The 16,255-nt window shown below is 42.3% G+C and overlaps 1 protein-coding gene and 1 long non-coding RNA gene across 8 annotated transcripts in view; one reads left to right on the top strand and one right to left on the bottom strand.

Annotated features, from left to right (window-relative positions):
• The window catches only part of LOC121529633, a 111,823-nt gene that overhangs the window by 15,729 nt on the left and 79,839 nt on the right, over positions 1–16,255 (top strand). The gene's annotated exons all lie outside the window — the stretch shown is intronic.
• sox8a (SRY-box transcription factor 8a) lies at positions 11,529–15,119 on the bottom strand. The gene is made up of 3 exons (XM_041817583.1): positions 14,459–15,119; positions 13,870–14,105; positions 11,529–13,757 (listed from the first exon to the last, which is right to left on the bottom strand). The coding sequence occupies exons 1-3, from the start codon at positions 14,872–14,874 to the stop codon at positions 13,018–13,020; spliced, it is 1,392 nt and encodes a 463-aa protein (XP_041673517.1). The 5' UTR covers positions 14,875–15,119; the 3' UTR covers positions 11,529–13,017.

Here is a 16,255-nt window from a genome sequence, read left to right as displayed (position 1 = left end):
AGGCAAACGTTCACTACGTCACCCTGAACACAGCCTTAGCAGCTCTGTCTTCTCTTCATTGCTCTGCTTCATGTATTTGTCTCAGACTTTTAAAATCTGATACCGCCATTACTTCATAACTATGTGACAACGTGGCTCTGTCACTAAGACAAATGGAGATTTTAAGTTTTGTTCTTTTACCAAAGAGCGACGCAGCAGGCTGACTTACTGGAAGTGGCTTTGAGGGTCCTTTTTTTCCTTCTTGGCTGAAGAACTGAGACGAGACATGTAAGAGAGATTTTTATCTGCAGTCATGAGGGATTTTTAACATCCAGCATGTAATGCATCAGACGTTAGATTTACATTGATGATTGATTCTTTTAACAGAGTTTTTTAAGCGTTCACAACCAGTAAGTCGCTTAATGACCGTTTAAACAGGCAGACATTTGATCTTGGGTTTGTGTTGATTTTGAAACCCAACCAGCCCGTTTATTTTTGAGCCCGCTGGCTGTGGGTGTCCTCACTGAGTGCTAGCATAATGCTTATTCCTGGCCTTCCTGAAAAGTCAACACTCTGCTGTCAAACATGGTTGTTGTTTCTCTATGAAATATTATGAATTTAATTGTCAGTGAGGAATAACTGTTGTCATGTTGATTCTTGACATGGAGGAAAATAATGGAGACCAACCAAGCCAAACATTACCTTAAGGAATAAGAAGAAGAAGAAACGCTAGCATTGGAAACCACAGTCTCCAAACTTGCATTACTGACTATTTGTGGTCAAGGTTGACCTTCCCAGACACTAACTCCATGTTTAACCATTTACCTAAGCTGAGTCATCTCCTCCATGGAGCTAAGTCTCATCACAGCAAACCAAGTTTGGCAAAAAGTTAGCACAACCCTAAAGTTTGTGTATGTTTTATCTCTCACCCCATATATCTTTCCCTCAAATAGCAAACATGCTGCTCTCATTTTCATCCATTCAAATCATCTTTTACCTCTGCTGCTCCAAATATAACTCACCACACTCATTTGCATCAAGCTGTATGTAGCTGCTGCAGTCAAATCAAACTGCTGTTCTTCAGGACAGCGGTGACACTTATCAAGAGCTACTACAACGTCCCTGAAGCCACAGTTCAAGGCCTGCATGTCCGTCCTCTCTGTTTCGATGTCTGTGAGAGCAAGCCACGGTCAGGGACCCAGTATCGTGCTGAAGGCGCCAGAGCATTTCACAGTGGGCGACCTCTGCAACCACGCTGAGGTTTGTTGCTCTCGCCATAGCTCAGCCGTAATAAACTCCGCAGACCACTAAAAGGCTATAGCTCGCTCTCCCAGCTCCTAAGCCTCAGTGAGGCCACAGAACCATGACAAAGGGGTCTAGCTTCAGCAGCACAAGACACAGGGTGAAAACTGGTGTCAGAGTTGTAGGGGACTGAATTCGGTCGATTGCCTTTTAATGGAGAGGTGCTTATATTAGGCTGTATACTTTACAACACCAAATACTTTGTTACTCCTGTGGATTATGTTGTTTCATTAAATCTACCAAATTTGAACTCATGCAGTTTCAGCACTACTCAGACTGCGATATATTACAATACTTTTGTAATTCATACACACACACACACACACACACACATATATATATTTATATTTGAATGTTTATGTGGGTGTGTAGATATATGTTTAGTTATAGAAATAAATAACTATGTAATGTTAAGTTAATATGGAATATAACAGAACAGAATTAAGCTATTAATAAAAATCTATTAAAATTATAGTATGTAAATTAAAAATTATACGGTGTATTGTAAAATACATGGTCCTGCATCATCTAGAGTTTTAACTCTTTCTGTGCAATTTGAAGATGAGGATTTTTCCCATTTGTCGTCATGAATTAAAGGGGACATATTTTGCTCTTTTAAGACAAGTTTACTTTGGTCTCAGAGGTTCTCAAAACATACATGTGAAGTTTGTTGCTTAAAAAAAACCACTCCAGTATTGGACTTTTGCATGTCTAAATACCCCTCTGTTTCAGCCCTTCTCACAACAAGCTGTTTCTGTGTCTGTGGCTTTAAATGGTAAATAGCTGTCTGACTCCGCCCCTGACCACACCCCTCTCTGGAAATGGATGTAGCTCCTGATCTTACAGACACTTTTATCCAAAGTTTAGGTCCTAACTGGCATTTGAACCATCAATCTCCAAGACCGTAGTCAGCAGGGTAACCCACTGAGCTATCCAGCATCTCAGCTGGTAGCTGAGAGGATCAGTAGAGGAGGGTGGAGCTTTCCTCCAAGTGGGGGAGGGCCAACCAAACCTGGGGGTGGGTGCTTAAGCCCCATAAGAGGTCATTAGGTGTAAAATCTGAGAACGACTTGTTTCAGCACACATTTTCTAAAAGGTGGAGAAAGTGATGGCAAGAGGGAATGGATTTTTCTGGTACATGAGGGGCTTGTGGACTGGCCAGGGACACATATTTGTGTTAGAAAAGTGTGAAAAAGTGCATTTTTGCATAGTATGTCCCCTTTAAAATGCTTTCAGGATTTCTAAAAGAAAAGTGGAAAAATAAATCAATATAGAGTAAAGTGTACTAAAATCTTTTATATTTCATGGTACATCAGCTTGTATGTTTTAATGTAAAGACCAGGTGCTTGAGGAGGAAGACTGATCCTCATGTCCAGCTATAAGGACTGTGTTGTGAGGAGGGCATGACGTGATGGGCCAGTGTTTTTTTTTTTTATCGTACTACAGAAGCCGTCATTCTTAACAGCATTACGGTGGCACAGGTCCTTACAAAAAAAAAGTATTGACTTGGTAATTATGGTTACATAAGTAAAAATCAGTGGTAGCTTCAGCAGGCTTCTTTCATGTTAGCTGTCAGCCACTAAGCTGTCGCTATGATGTCTCATGCTCATGTCATGTCTTCAAGTACTTCACTCTGGCGTGGCATATCTAACAAATGACTTGACTCCTGTACAAGTCTGTATTGCCTTTAACGTTTTGGGAGCCACAACAAGTCCACATATCCGCTACGAATACAGCAGAAGCTGCACTGCTTGATAGGCATGAGCAACCGGCTTGCTCAGACCGGAAGTGTTGCGTGATCTCGTTGTCTAAGCAGAAGAGAAGAGGGAAGAGTCAACTGCCTGCTGCCAACTAGCAGTCAGGGGATGAAATTGCACTACAAACTACCGCACCAACAAAATGAATTATTAATTTAAAAATATTGATACTGCATTTTAAAACATCGATACAGTATTGCGCAGCGAAATATCGCGATATATCAGTGTATCGATATTTCTAACACCCCTAGAATATCTTTGGAGCGTTCTATGAAGCAGCAGTGACCTCCGTAGTTCAGTTACACTTACTCTATTCATCAACATAGTGGGAGAACAACTATGTGTGTGTGTAAGCATGTCAGAAGTCCACTTAGCAACCTGCACAAGTATGTCTTCATGTGTCATTACCAGGTGAACATTACTGATCACACCACACAACAGTGACGTCAAACACACTGGCCCACAGTGGGACATTGCAAGCCCAAAACTCTGTTTTCCTCATCTACATAGAAATGTTCTGAACTGACTTTCTAAAATTCTTAACCCTGGAAGAAGTTTTCCAAAAGGAGAATTTTCAGAGACCCAAAATGCCTTTAGCATGTGTAAAAATGGTGCCTAATGCACACATAAACTTCAGTTTTCAAAAATACTCGGCTACGTTTTGACAAGGCCTAATATCCTGCCAAAGATGCTTCCCCCTAAAAAATTTCTGTTAGGCACTTCAAGGTCAAAAACTTACCAGTTTATATTTTGGACTTGGTAACACATTTTGCACCAAATAAGACAGGCATTCCAAGGGATGCATGCAAATGTGAGCATGCATTTCTCTTTAAGGACACCAAATTTCTTTGTCGTCTAATTTATATGAAAGACTAAAAACATTATGATGGTGGAGCTTCATTACAGCGCAGACAAAGAAATGAATTCTCAAAATGCCTCATGTGTCTGTCTGTCCCCCTGCTGCTCAGCCCAGCAGCATAGAAAGTGGTCTGTCATGGCTGCCCACCATGGGAAATGTAAGTCAGTTCAAACATTTGGTTTAGGGGTGAACCAATATGTTTAATTCAGGACTGATACTGATAGCTAATTTTAGTAGTTCATTAGACTGATAACCAATACTTGAAAATGGTATGTATTTACAGTTAAAATTATCCATAAGTGTCAGTAATTTTAGTGTTAAACAAATAGCAAAAATAGGTGATATAGCCATTAAAAACATAGACCTCTGTATTACTAATTATTATAGATGAATAGGGCTAGAACTCAACAATTCTCACCCACTTTTTCCCGGCTCAGGTTTTGGAAGTATATTTTTCATTCAAATCCTCCACTGACATTTCACACAATCCTTATTACAGCACTTTTAATTATTTTCCTTTCTAGTATCATCATAAACAACCTGTGCTAACAGGACTCTTTTGGGTCATATGTCCCTTTATAGTTACTGTAACTGTCATAAAGACATTGTTGCCTTAATTTGGCTTGCTATTTAACAATGCCAGAGCTGTGGCTGAAGAAGTTACTCCTCTGTGTACCATTTATTATTTTCTTAGTAATTTTTATTTCAAGCCGAGTTTGCTCATACAAATCCAGAAGGTTTTGCACATCAAATCAGTCAGCATATTGTAGCTTAAAATGACATGTGTTATATACACAAGTCAGGGAGCATAATGCCAGTTTGGCACTTTGCCACATCAGCCTTGGTGCATTTCTGCTCTGGCCTCCTGATGGCCATCACTGAGGCCTGCGTCAGCCCCATGCCCCATCTCTCCAGGTATCTTCCAGACTGATCCATTCACAACGTGCAGCCACCCCTAAGCCCTATGAAAGTCCTCACAAAGGGCACCAGCCGGCATCTCTGGCCATCAGCCAGTATCCAGGCCTCTCAAGAGTATAATAAGACTGTGAAGACCAAGGACAGAAAGACCCTGACTTAAGTCTGTATGCTCAGATGTGCCTCACCACCTTGACCAGCAAACCCATTGGTTTGTGACCAAGGCCAAGTCTGTGGTTGTTCTCAGCCATGAAGCTCGCAATTAAAATGGATTACGCCAAGGTAGGTGAACTACTCCACAACTTCAACAGTCTCATGGCAGCATCCAAGGCATCCCTGATGGTCGGATCTTTTTTTTGACCCAGGGGACGTGTGCAGCCCCGCGTCACTCAGCAAGTTATTAGCCCCCACAAGGACATCTACAGCCTCTGCAAGGACCACGGTATCCTAATGAAGCCAGAGCTATGGCTAAAGAAGTTATCTCTCTACATCGTTTGTTCTTTCATCATCTTCTTATTTATTACAAAGTATACTCAGTTAGACAAATCCAGAAAGTTAGAAAATATTGTGGCTTATAATGGCATGTGTGCAGTGTGCAAGTCAGGCTGGGTCAGGTATTGGAGCATATGCCAGTTTGGCCCTTCGCTGCATCTATACACAGGTGTTGTGGCAGTCCATGAATGCCTGGATCTTTGTTATAGCCCAGGAGATGCACTGTCCCAATGATTCAGCCTCCTCACTCAGCAAGTTAAGAGCCGCAGGGACATCTACAGTCTCTGCAAGGATCACAGCATTATCAGCAATGTCCAGATCAGTGATCTGATCATCAGCCAAATAATACTCCACAGTTCACTGCTACTGTTAACTGCCCCATTGTCCAGTCCATACTAGTACTGAAAAAGTAAGGACCTTTGCTCATATCAGAGTTGACTGGGAGGAGGTCAGGGATGAAGCCGTCGCACTTCATGCACTCTCTGCACCAGAATGTAGAGAGACACAGTGCATGAGGGATGAAATATTACTTCTATAATAATGGCTGCATTGAGTACTTACGTATTTGAATGCCCATACCAATCCTTAAATCATGCAACTACTGAAATCCGAAACTGAAAAATAGGACCTCTTTAATAACAGGTCAGTTTGGCCTGGAATGGGTCAAACCCTGGCTGGTGGCATGCCTGCTCTTCCTCTGTTTATATTTGTTGCTGTCCTGGTCAGACTGTGTATTGACAGTGTAGCCGGTGCAGATCTTTGTCTTTGTTTTGAGCCTAAAGTGTTGATGGCATTGTTTTGCATTATAGGAAACAGCAGGGAGGGTGTAAGCAGGTTCAGATCTGTTTGATGCTACCCATTGGTAGTTCTGGAGAGGTGCTAACGGCTGCTATAATTCATCTCTGGCTTTGTACTAATTCTTTGCAGTTGTGTGAAAACAAAAACATGAGTGCAAACAATGATGAATGAAATGAATTCTTGAAAGAATTGATGCTAACACATTTATCTACAACTGCAAAGTGAGAAACCTGTTTGGAGATCATTGTTGTTAGTACAGCTCATTTTACAGTGTTTCACAGTGTCTGGGCTACGATGAGGTGAGAGTGGAAATGCCCCTTCAGCCACACACAGCACACCTCTCCTGCTGGCCCCATATTGTTTTAGTCTTTGACAATAGCTTCAGTTACATAATGAACCCCATCCATATCAAAGGCTGGACCCTGGATAGACTGGCGGAGCTCCAGCCCCCTCAGAACGGGGCCAAAACCACATGGGAGAACAAACTCTTCCCTATTTCCCCCCCCTCCCACTCTTTGCTGTTTTTTGTCTTCCCACAAAAGATATCAAGTGTGAGCGGATGGACATGTGTTGCTGATCATATGTGTATTAAATAAATATTGCAATGGTCATCTAATATGTTGCGGTGTTCTATGCATTTTAGCACGGCCTGGAAACCAGAGAAAGTGCGGCATCCCAGACATGGTTTAAAATGCATTCCTCATGGCACTTTGAGCTATAAGAGGATGGAGACAGTCCAGCCGGAGGCTTGTGGGGTATATATGCTAAAGCAGGGTAAATGCGTTTTGATAGGCTCTGCTGTGTTTTTTTGTCTACATCGCCATGTTGCGATGGGCGACGAAATTTGGTGCTCCCACCGAGTGCACTCACACAGAGCTCTGCCAACACCGAGCTACATTTAAAACTCTGGTCCTGCTGTCCCTGCTGCACTCTCTGCCAAGCAACTCCGCCAACAAGACAAATAAGAGGGGGATAATTTTCTGTCTTTTGTTTCTACCTGAGACTCTCCAGCCCTCTCTTTTCTCCCCAGTCCTCTTCTCTCGCTCTCTCTTCGTCGCACTTTTCTTACCTCGTTTCCCCTCTTCTGTTCTCTCCCCTTTGCTTTGTCTCTACCTCTTCTACCTCTGTGCATCAGTAGCATGAGAAATTTGTGGCAAATGTTCCTCCCACACTTCACATTCCAGGGTCTTACAGGATCCCACATGCTGGTGGCTCAGTCTCTCTCTCTCTCTCTCAGTGACGGAGGAGTGCAACTTGTGTGGGTGCCGGGGGGCAGGGTAACATTTGAGGGTGTGTATGAGGAGGAGGGGGGTTATGCTAATTCATCATTCTTAATTACATTGGCTTGAAGAGAGACTCCCTCATTGACATAAGCATTTAGAATTAAGGATTTTGCACCCTCCAGTTGTCACTTTAAATTAGTGTAAGATGTAAATAATGTGCACATTAACTCCTCGCTCAGTGACCAAAAATACTTTCATAGAAGTCAATAATTTCTCCTTTCTGAAAGCTGCAGCCACCTTACATGCTGAATTGCAAATGGTACAAGAAATTACGCTGACAACTGTCAATCATGGTAAGTCTCCCCAGTGTTAGCAAAACACTGGAGCGTAAACTCACTCGGTGATGAGAGAGAGAGGGACAGGAAGTGTGAAGCAAAAAAGGTTGAGATGAGATAACTTGAAGTAAAGATGGTGAAAGTACATGACGATGGAAGCGTGCCACAGTTCAACAAAAGCAGAAATCTGTGACAATGAAAACACAGCCATAGTTACTAATCAACAAGTCTTAAAGCTGTGGAAAGAAGATGAGCAGCTATGCTGCCACCCCATTCACAATCGAGATGTGCCAAGAAAAAGTGAAAAGGAGAGAACAAATGAAAAAAGAAAGTGAAAGACTGTGGACAACTGTTCAGAGAACAGAACATGACCAGATGTCAAATTGTTGCTGTATTTTTTCAGTTTTCTGTGTTTCTTTTCTCCCTTTTTAAAAAAATAAGAATTGGAACGGTCCACCTGGTGACTGTTTGTCTTCAACACCATCACTATCACGTCTCACAGTGCTGTTAAACCCCACTTTTTTGTCACATGCATTTTATTTATTCAAAATGAATAACCAGAGAACTGAACTTTTAAGATTGCACTCACTGAATGTGAAATTTACGAGCACTAGGAAGTTTTATTATTCAGGAAAAAAAAAGTATCCTGACACTGTGACTCTCTGTGGTGCAGTAATCCCTCCCCATCTGGCACTCCTTGCAGGTTGAAACAGACAGGAAGAATTATGCACAAATAGTTTTAAACCCAGGTCTGATTATCTTTTCAGTAAACAACTAGAATCAGACACCCCATCAGGATGGATTTACTTTACATTTTTTCATTGCCTGATTGAGGCAACAAATAATGAATTTATGATTACTGAGTATTTCAGGGGCTTTAGTCATTGATCCTTTGTGATTTTCCAAGAAACACAAAAAAACTGCATCTTTATTAGATTTTAAACCAAAACTGTTGTGATTTTGACATTCAACTTTCAGTTTGAGAGGCTGAGCTTGATGCTTACATCAAGTCCTCATATGAACTAAATATTGCCGGCCAATCGTAGGCGACCTCAGTGGAGCCAGCATCAATTTAGTGGCATTTCAGGAGCCGGAGGTGTTGGCGCTCGGCTTCCCTCCCTTGTTTTCTGTGCCGGCCCGTCCGCGAGGAATCGTGCAAGTCAATGTTAGTTCTGTCTGCCACCCTGTTTTACTTGGCCTGGTCACGGCTGCAAACACGGTAGTCACCAATATTAAACTGGACTTCTTTATTTAGTGAGAAGAACAGGCAGAGGAGGCGAAATAAGCCACAGGAAGTCATTTAGTTGGGTGGAGCGGCTGAAAATGTAGTTTGACATATTTGCTTTGGCGAAGATGGAGATACTGAAGGAAACAAGTGAGTCGGAAAACTTTTTAAAAGAAGCTACTGTATGCCACCTTGACTTGATGTAGCATTTTATTTAGGTTTATAGATTTAAGATGTACTTTCAAATGAAATAAAACAATTATCATGAAGGAATAACTACTACAGGGTGGTTCACATTTCAACCAAATGTACACAGTTGACAGGTTTTAATTATTGTGGGAGCTGCCAAATAATCCTTATCTATTTTGTGACTGTTTCTGATATAAATATGTTGTAGGGAACATATTCTCACCTTTTTCTAAATGAATTGAAAGGCTTATGTTTGCAAAGTAAAAATTCAGATACCTTAAAAGAGACTTGGTACATCAAGAGTGCAGATTAGGAGGCGGGCAATAACCACGCTTTATGTCCACTTCATTTCCCTTGCAAATCAGCATCACATTCTCAGAGTTTTCACAGTTCCCAGCTCCCTCCTTTTTTCCCCGAAACATGCCCTGAGTCAGCCAGGCTCATTAAACAGGATGAGACTATTACCAGGCGAGTTATCCTCCCGCTAACAATGGGATGTGGTCAGGTGGTGGAAGCACCAGTTTCACTGGGTTCATTTTTCTTTCCCCCCTCGTGTCCTCTGGGTGCAAGACCGCGACTCCCACTCAGGCCAAAAACGCCCTTTCCTCCATCAACAATGACTGTGACAGCTGGAATGCAGCACAGTTTCATGCGGTGGTGTTGAAATTACTGTAATTTATATTTTATTTCTGTGTATATGAAAGAGGAAAGGAGGTGACTTAACAAATACATGTACGGTGTTTTGGTTTGCTGTGATTGTACCAGATTTCAGAATATGTCCATAAATATTCTATTCTGATCAGATTAAATTGGAACAGCAGTGAAAAAATGTTCATTCATTCATTAATTCATTCAGTATAGTGTTCTGATTGAAGTCCAAGCCCATTCCAGTTCATTTTTTTTTAAAGCTATTTACAGTAGAGCTTTCAAGAGGCCCAATCGGAAACTGTGGACAAGTTCCAGGGAAACAGGACCCAAGCACCCTGAAGAGCCTTTTTGCCTCACTTTTATTCACTCCTGTTCTTTCTCAAGAGTTCCTCCTGAAAGTATTTGGCAAACACTGGTGAAAAAAAAAGACTTTGAGGGAAGAAAAACAACAAGTCGTTCTTGAGCCACCCACACCCCATCTGCTGTGGTATTATCTTCTTTTATTATCTACAGATTATGTGCGCTGATATGATTTCTGCAGTTTGGTCTGCTGGTCATTCTGGTTGTTCTTGTTGTTTTTTTGTTTGTGGGGCGCTGTGATATGAGACAGCAAGGTGGGGGTGGCGGGGTCCTCCCCCATGTGCATCTAATCGTCCATTCAGGACCCTCTTAATGGCTTGTCAGTTCCCCTTGCCCTTCCATTTTCTGTCCAATTAATTCCTTTCTAGCTCTCCGGATAAAGGGACACAATGGGGCCCCTCCACAGCATAATGAATCATTAAAATTCAGCAGCGCGGCCCTGGCACTTGGCTTCTCCCGCGGCTGGTTAGGGACGGCTGCTTGGCATGCATGCCAGGGCCAACTCGAGCATTCTACCCACTGGACCAGAGGAGATGGGATCTCTCCTCATTCCTCTAGTCTGCGGTTTAACACAAAAATCCCAACTTTACTGCTGTGGTCGATGTGGTCGCGTAGAAAGTGTTGACCCAAGGCTTTGTGAGGTCAGAAGGCTCTGAGAGTGACACCAGAAATGCTGCTTATTGCAACATGTGTCTATTTTGGATTCCAGTACTGCTTTTCTAAGACTTTATTAGCTCTTCATTTAACAGCTTTGTCACATTTTGCTGAAAAAAAATGACTGGAGAAGCATTCAGATCTATTTACGCACATATAGTTACTGGTCATGTTCTTTTATAGGGCGAGATACTGTTTATGAGTTAGGCTTTCACTCATAATCTTCATATTATCAAATAAATTTCATGTGTTTTTCCAATAATCCACTTTAAGTGGTGTTTAAAATGACAAGTTGTTCTTAAGATGTCTCCAAAATGCTTCTTTTGTCGCATCAAATATGTAAAACCCAAAAACTCTTTATTTACTCTGATAAAACACCCACAAAAAATTTTTAGGCTGCTGGAATCAGCAAACATTTGATATTTTTGCTTAAAAGTTGCCAAAAATGATTCAACAGTGATCATAACAGTTGGGAAACAGTTGTCTTTAACAGACAAATTCATGATTCTTGCGGCTGTAGTGAAAAGTGTTTGAGATAAAGGCCAGTTGTAAGAAAAACATAAAGGTAAAGGGTTTAATTAACATTATTAAAAGGAAAGGCAAGTAACTGAGAGTGATGTTGCAGACTTCAAAAAGCCGTAAGGAAAATTCAAGCTTTATAAGCTCTTTTCAAATTCTAATAGGTGAAAACTGATTTTAAGAAAAGCATCTAAACACGGCAGTAAATAAGAATGACAAAGACAAATATCAAGAAAAAGTATCTCATTTATTTATTTAAAAAAAATGGCCAGCGAATGGGTTAGCTGTGCATGTGTGAATGAAACTCTAGTTAATAGAACAACAATAATTTTCACAGCCTTTCTCAAAATTATACACCAGAATAATATACAAAAACACAGTTCTGTGGAGAAAAACTTGGCGTGTGGCGCTCCACACGTTCCTCACATGGCATCTCACAGAACATTTACAAACCAAGCTGTCAGGAATGATATCAGATTAAGGATATAGGATCAGGTTAACCGAACTCTCTGGTGTGGATTGTGTGCTGCCTGGAGTTTGTTAATAATTCAGTTTCACATTGAAATACTGACAGAAAGCATTAGAAGGCACAAAAACGTTTTGCGCGAGACTGCGGCAGTGAGTTGGCACTTCATGGTTGATGAGATAAAAATGGGCAGATGCTCACACACATTTCCTCCTCGAACCTTACACTCTCTTTTCAATGTAACGGAAGAATCCAGTAAAAGTTGGTTAAGTACCATGTGGAGTGTATTATCATTATCATAGGGGGAATTTAAAGGAAATGGCTCACACATACAGAAGCAATTTATCTCCCACACAGATGCGTGCACATCCATGTGTTGTCCATCCGCATGTACAGGAGGTCCAGCTGACATGTCACTCAGAGAGCGTGGTGTTATTTTACCCCATTTCCTTTAACCCCAGATCATGACTAATTGCGATTAGCCAAGCGTAGCCTTCAGACACCTGTTCTGTCCTGTGCGAGTCTGTTGGTCTGGCTCGGTGTGATAGGAATGGAGATGTTTCTGTAACTTGGTCTTTAACGGAATGATATCAGGATTATTGTACTGTCCTTCACTTCATTTACCTTGGATTCATTAAAAGCCAAACAGTACTGTAAATAAGCAAACCCACATTACATGTGTTTATCTACTCAAGAACCAAAAAAGAAACCAATAATGCATGAACATAAATATATATAAGACTTTTATGTCAAAATGACACTTTAAGATTCATATGAGCCATTGAGTTAAGACTGATCCACTGATGCAAAACGGCCAAATGTGCTGTGGTACAGCTCCGGCCATGAATGTAAATTTTACTGCAAATTCACACAATTGGTCCCGTGTACATTCTCCGATGTATCTGCTTCTCCATCTGCTTGGCGACAGGATCGAGCAAAACATTTCTCTCCTACACAATGATGCAGTGGCAGGCCTTTTGCTTCTACCTCAAGTGTGCGCACGCACGTGCACACTTAAGTGGAAAGATGGGGGATGTACAGGATGTAGGCGTAGGTGACATTTCCTCATGGAGGAGTTTGGCTCACCAACAACACAATTTGTCTTTGTGTAAAATGTCTGACAAGTGTGTGTTTTTAACGCAACGATATAACTTTGTATAAAATCAGCAGGCACTTTTTTCTTTCTTTTCATGTTCAAATGGTCTCACACACTTCTCCACCTGCTCCGTACTTCCTTCATTAGTAGTGCATCGATCTGAATGAGTCTCTGGTGCTGGTTGATGTTTTTTTGTCCCCTTATGGTCGAGACAGCGTGGTGTAGACGGGCTGGTCCCAGCTGGAGGCAGTGGGGCTGTGGGCAGGAGCCATGGACAGACTGTTGAGGATTGGGCTGCTGTAGGGCCGCCTGGATGAGTGGAAGTAGGGGTACTGGTAGAGGCTAGAGGGGTAGCCTGAGTATGGGTTGTAGTAGTTGGAGCTCTGGATGTCAGTATAGTCACACTGTGAGCTGGGGAAAGAGGAAGAAGCTGATGTGGCCGAGGTAACGCAGGCCTGACTGCTGTAGGAGCCGTAGTCAGAGTGAGGGGGGGACCTGTGTGAGTGCTCGCTGTAGTGACTCGGGCTCAGCTGCTCTGTTTTAATGTGGAGCCGATGCTGCCCCACATCTCCAGCGGACGGAGAGGAAGAGATGGTGCTCTTGCGGCTCCACGCTGACCCGTTGGCGCCCGTGTGGCTGTAAGTGGAAGCATAAGAGCCACCAGGCGCTGGAGGCCCATGGCTGTGATCTGAAGGCAGGGCGGAGGAAACCGAGGCGTGGCCGTTAAGCGGGAGGTACTGGTCGAACTCATGCACGTCAAAGGTCTCCATGTTGCTTATGACATCAGTGCTGAGCTCCGAGATGTCCACATTGCTGAAGTCGATGTTTTGCCTGCTGCTGTCGACCAGACGGCGGCCTTCATGCTTCAGGTCCTGCTTCACGCCGTGGTGCAGGTCTGTTTTGGGGGTAGTGGGTGGAGTAGGAGGACCATGAGGCTGCCCTGAAAACAAGAACACCATAAACACAAAATAAGAGTTGATCACTCCACTCTAAAAAAAGTCACAACAGCCTTAAAAAAGAACTTTCAAATGTGTTAATTCTTTGTATCATACCTGCATGTTCGGGGTGGTGGTGTCCGTCAGTCATCCCTGCCAGTCCCCCCATCCCCGGTTCTGCTTTGTACATGTGATGTGCCAGTTCTGCTCCTGAGTCTGAGTCGCTCTGGCCTGGTTTCACATTCTTCCGTCGCCGGGGCTGGTACTTGTAGTCTGGATGGTCTTTTTTGTGCTGAACCCGAAGCCTCTCTGCTTCCTCTACAAATGGCCTCTTCTCACTTTCTGACAGCAAACTATGGGGACAGAAATATCGAATAAAATCAAACATAAGCAGTCTAACTTAAGAGACAGAATTGTGAAACTTTTTGATGAGTTATTTTAAAGTTGTCAGGAGATAATATCTAAATTAAATTTCTTAATTCCCTCCAGAAGCTCTACATTTGAAAAACAAACATTTTTACAGGATTTTAGGGGGATAAAAGGTTTAGTTTAAAATATGAAACTGTTAAATTACTCAGTAATTAATTACCTCCACTTCAAAATCGTTCCCCACTGTTTTAGAGTTTCTTTTCTTTTAATTATATCGACTTTTACCTACTTTATATTTCATTTTTCCTCTTAATTAAAGCATAAAATATTTCCTTACCGCCACAGTTTTCCCAGAGTCTTGCTCAGCTCGGCGTTGTGCAGGTGTGGATACTGATCCGCCAGCTTTCTGCGGGCCGCTTGCGCCCAAACCATGAACGCATTCATGGGTCTCTTGACGTGAGGTTTGTTCTTCAGGGATCCGTTCCCTCTCACGGGCATCGGCACCAAAGACCAGTCGTATCCTTTCAGGACCTGAGAGACTGCGTCCCGTATGCAAGCCGGGAACCGGTCATCATCCTCGGAGTCCAGCTTCTTGCCCAAACCAGTGAGCAGAGATCCTTGTCCGTCAGAGCCCGTCGGTGAAGACGGAGCATCTGAGTCGGACTCGTCCTGGGACATGGAGCTGTTGGTGCCTGACGGGCTGCACGGCTGCTCGCTGACGCACTTGTCATGCTCCTCTGTCATCTTCAGCATTATTTGTTCAGCTCCTTGTGATGAGAATCCGAAAAAAAATAATCTTCAAATTAAAAATAACAATGTTGCCGCTCGAATTCAAGCGCAGCGAAGTGGCCAGTGCGCCTTTTACGCACGGTGCGCCACGATAAAATCCCCCCAAACACGTTCGATCAGCGCGGCTCCGTTGTTTTCCTTCTGCTTCCCTGTTTGTTTGTCTTCGTCAGGCTTGTTTTCCTAGGCTGTCATGGGAGGTGCAGTCGTGAAAGTTGTGGTCCACAATGTGAGCTGAGGAGCTGCATTACAGCAACTTGAGCTGGAGTTTTAAAATCCTCCCTCCACCCTCTGCGCGGGATTGGCTGGAACAAATCACCACTTCCCCACTATTGGTTCAAGCAATAATGTGTGCTTCATTATTATAATGATTTCCTACTTTTCATTGGTGACACAGTTAAGTTTTAAAAGCAGGAAAAGATTCTGCCACATAATAATCATGTTTAATGAAATTAACCATTTGCTTCATTTTATCCTCTGCCAACCACAAAAGGATGAAAACCGTTCTAAGTATACAGAGTGAAGTTAAACTCTAGGTAGTAAAGCAGTAAAATAATAATTAAAGTGATAAATTTGCATTTAAATGTAATTTATACAATTTAATTATTCAAAAGTAGTTTTGTTTTGGAAACAAAGAAAAATGAACAGATTCACTGCCTGAGAATGGTTGAACATGTGCTTGTGCTGCTGATGGCTTAAAAACAAAATTATATTCCTTACTGAGCTTAATGATGACTTTAAAAATAGATAACTGACTCCTGGTCAACTCAGGTTCAAGTTTACTGCCATGCAGGTTTCCAGATATGAGGAATTAGCTTTAAAAACAGCAACACTTCTGCTGAAAGAGAATTTAATAGATCTACAAAAAATGATTTCATTTTTTCTGATGCTTTTCACATTTAGGTTTCTAACTGATAAAGGACTTGGATCATCCAGGGAACAAAAGAATTATATCAAGTCACACTGATAACAACTACTGTGTTTTATTTAAGCCACTCATGTCCACATGTCTCACCTACACAACCAAACAGGCCTCCGGTCCATATGAAGCCAATCCTCCATTTAAAGACCATGATGTGAAATGGTCCCCGGCACTGTTTGTGATCCTCCAACCTCCAGGTCATCAGCCTTTTTATGACTCTGAAGATCTAAAGAGCAGAGCAGATAAGAGATTGAATCAGGGCTTTTGTTAAAGGTGTCTTTGTGTTCACGTATTGTGGGGTGATTTTTATCACGGTGGCTTCCTGTGAAAAGATGTGATGCGTTTTTGCTGGAAGGCAGTTTGCTCTGCTCGATGCGCGCTGCAGGTGTCTGAGGGAAGAGGGCAGTTTGTTACATGGGTGACTGA

The sequence above is a fragment of the Cheilinus undulatus genome, linkage group 21, assembly GCF_018320785.1.
Source record: "Cheilinus undulatus linkage group 21, ASM1832078v1, whole genome shotgun sequence".
NCBI classification, from domain to species: Eukaryota; Metazoa; Chordata; class Actinopteri; order Labriformes; family Labridae; genus Cheilinus; species Cheilinus undulatus.
The sequence above is the reverse complement of the archived record's forward strand: the minus strand, read 5'-3'. Positions and strand labels throughout refer to the sequence as shown.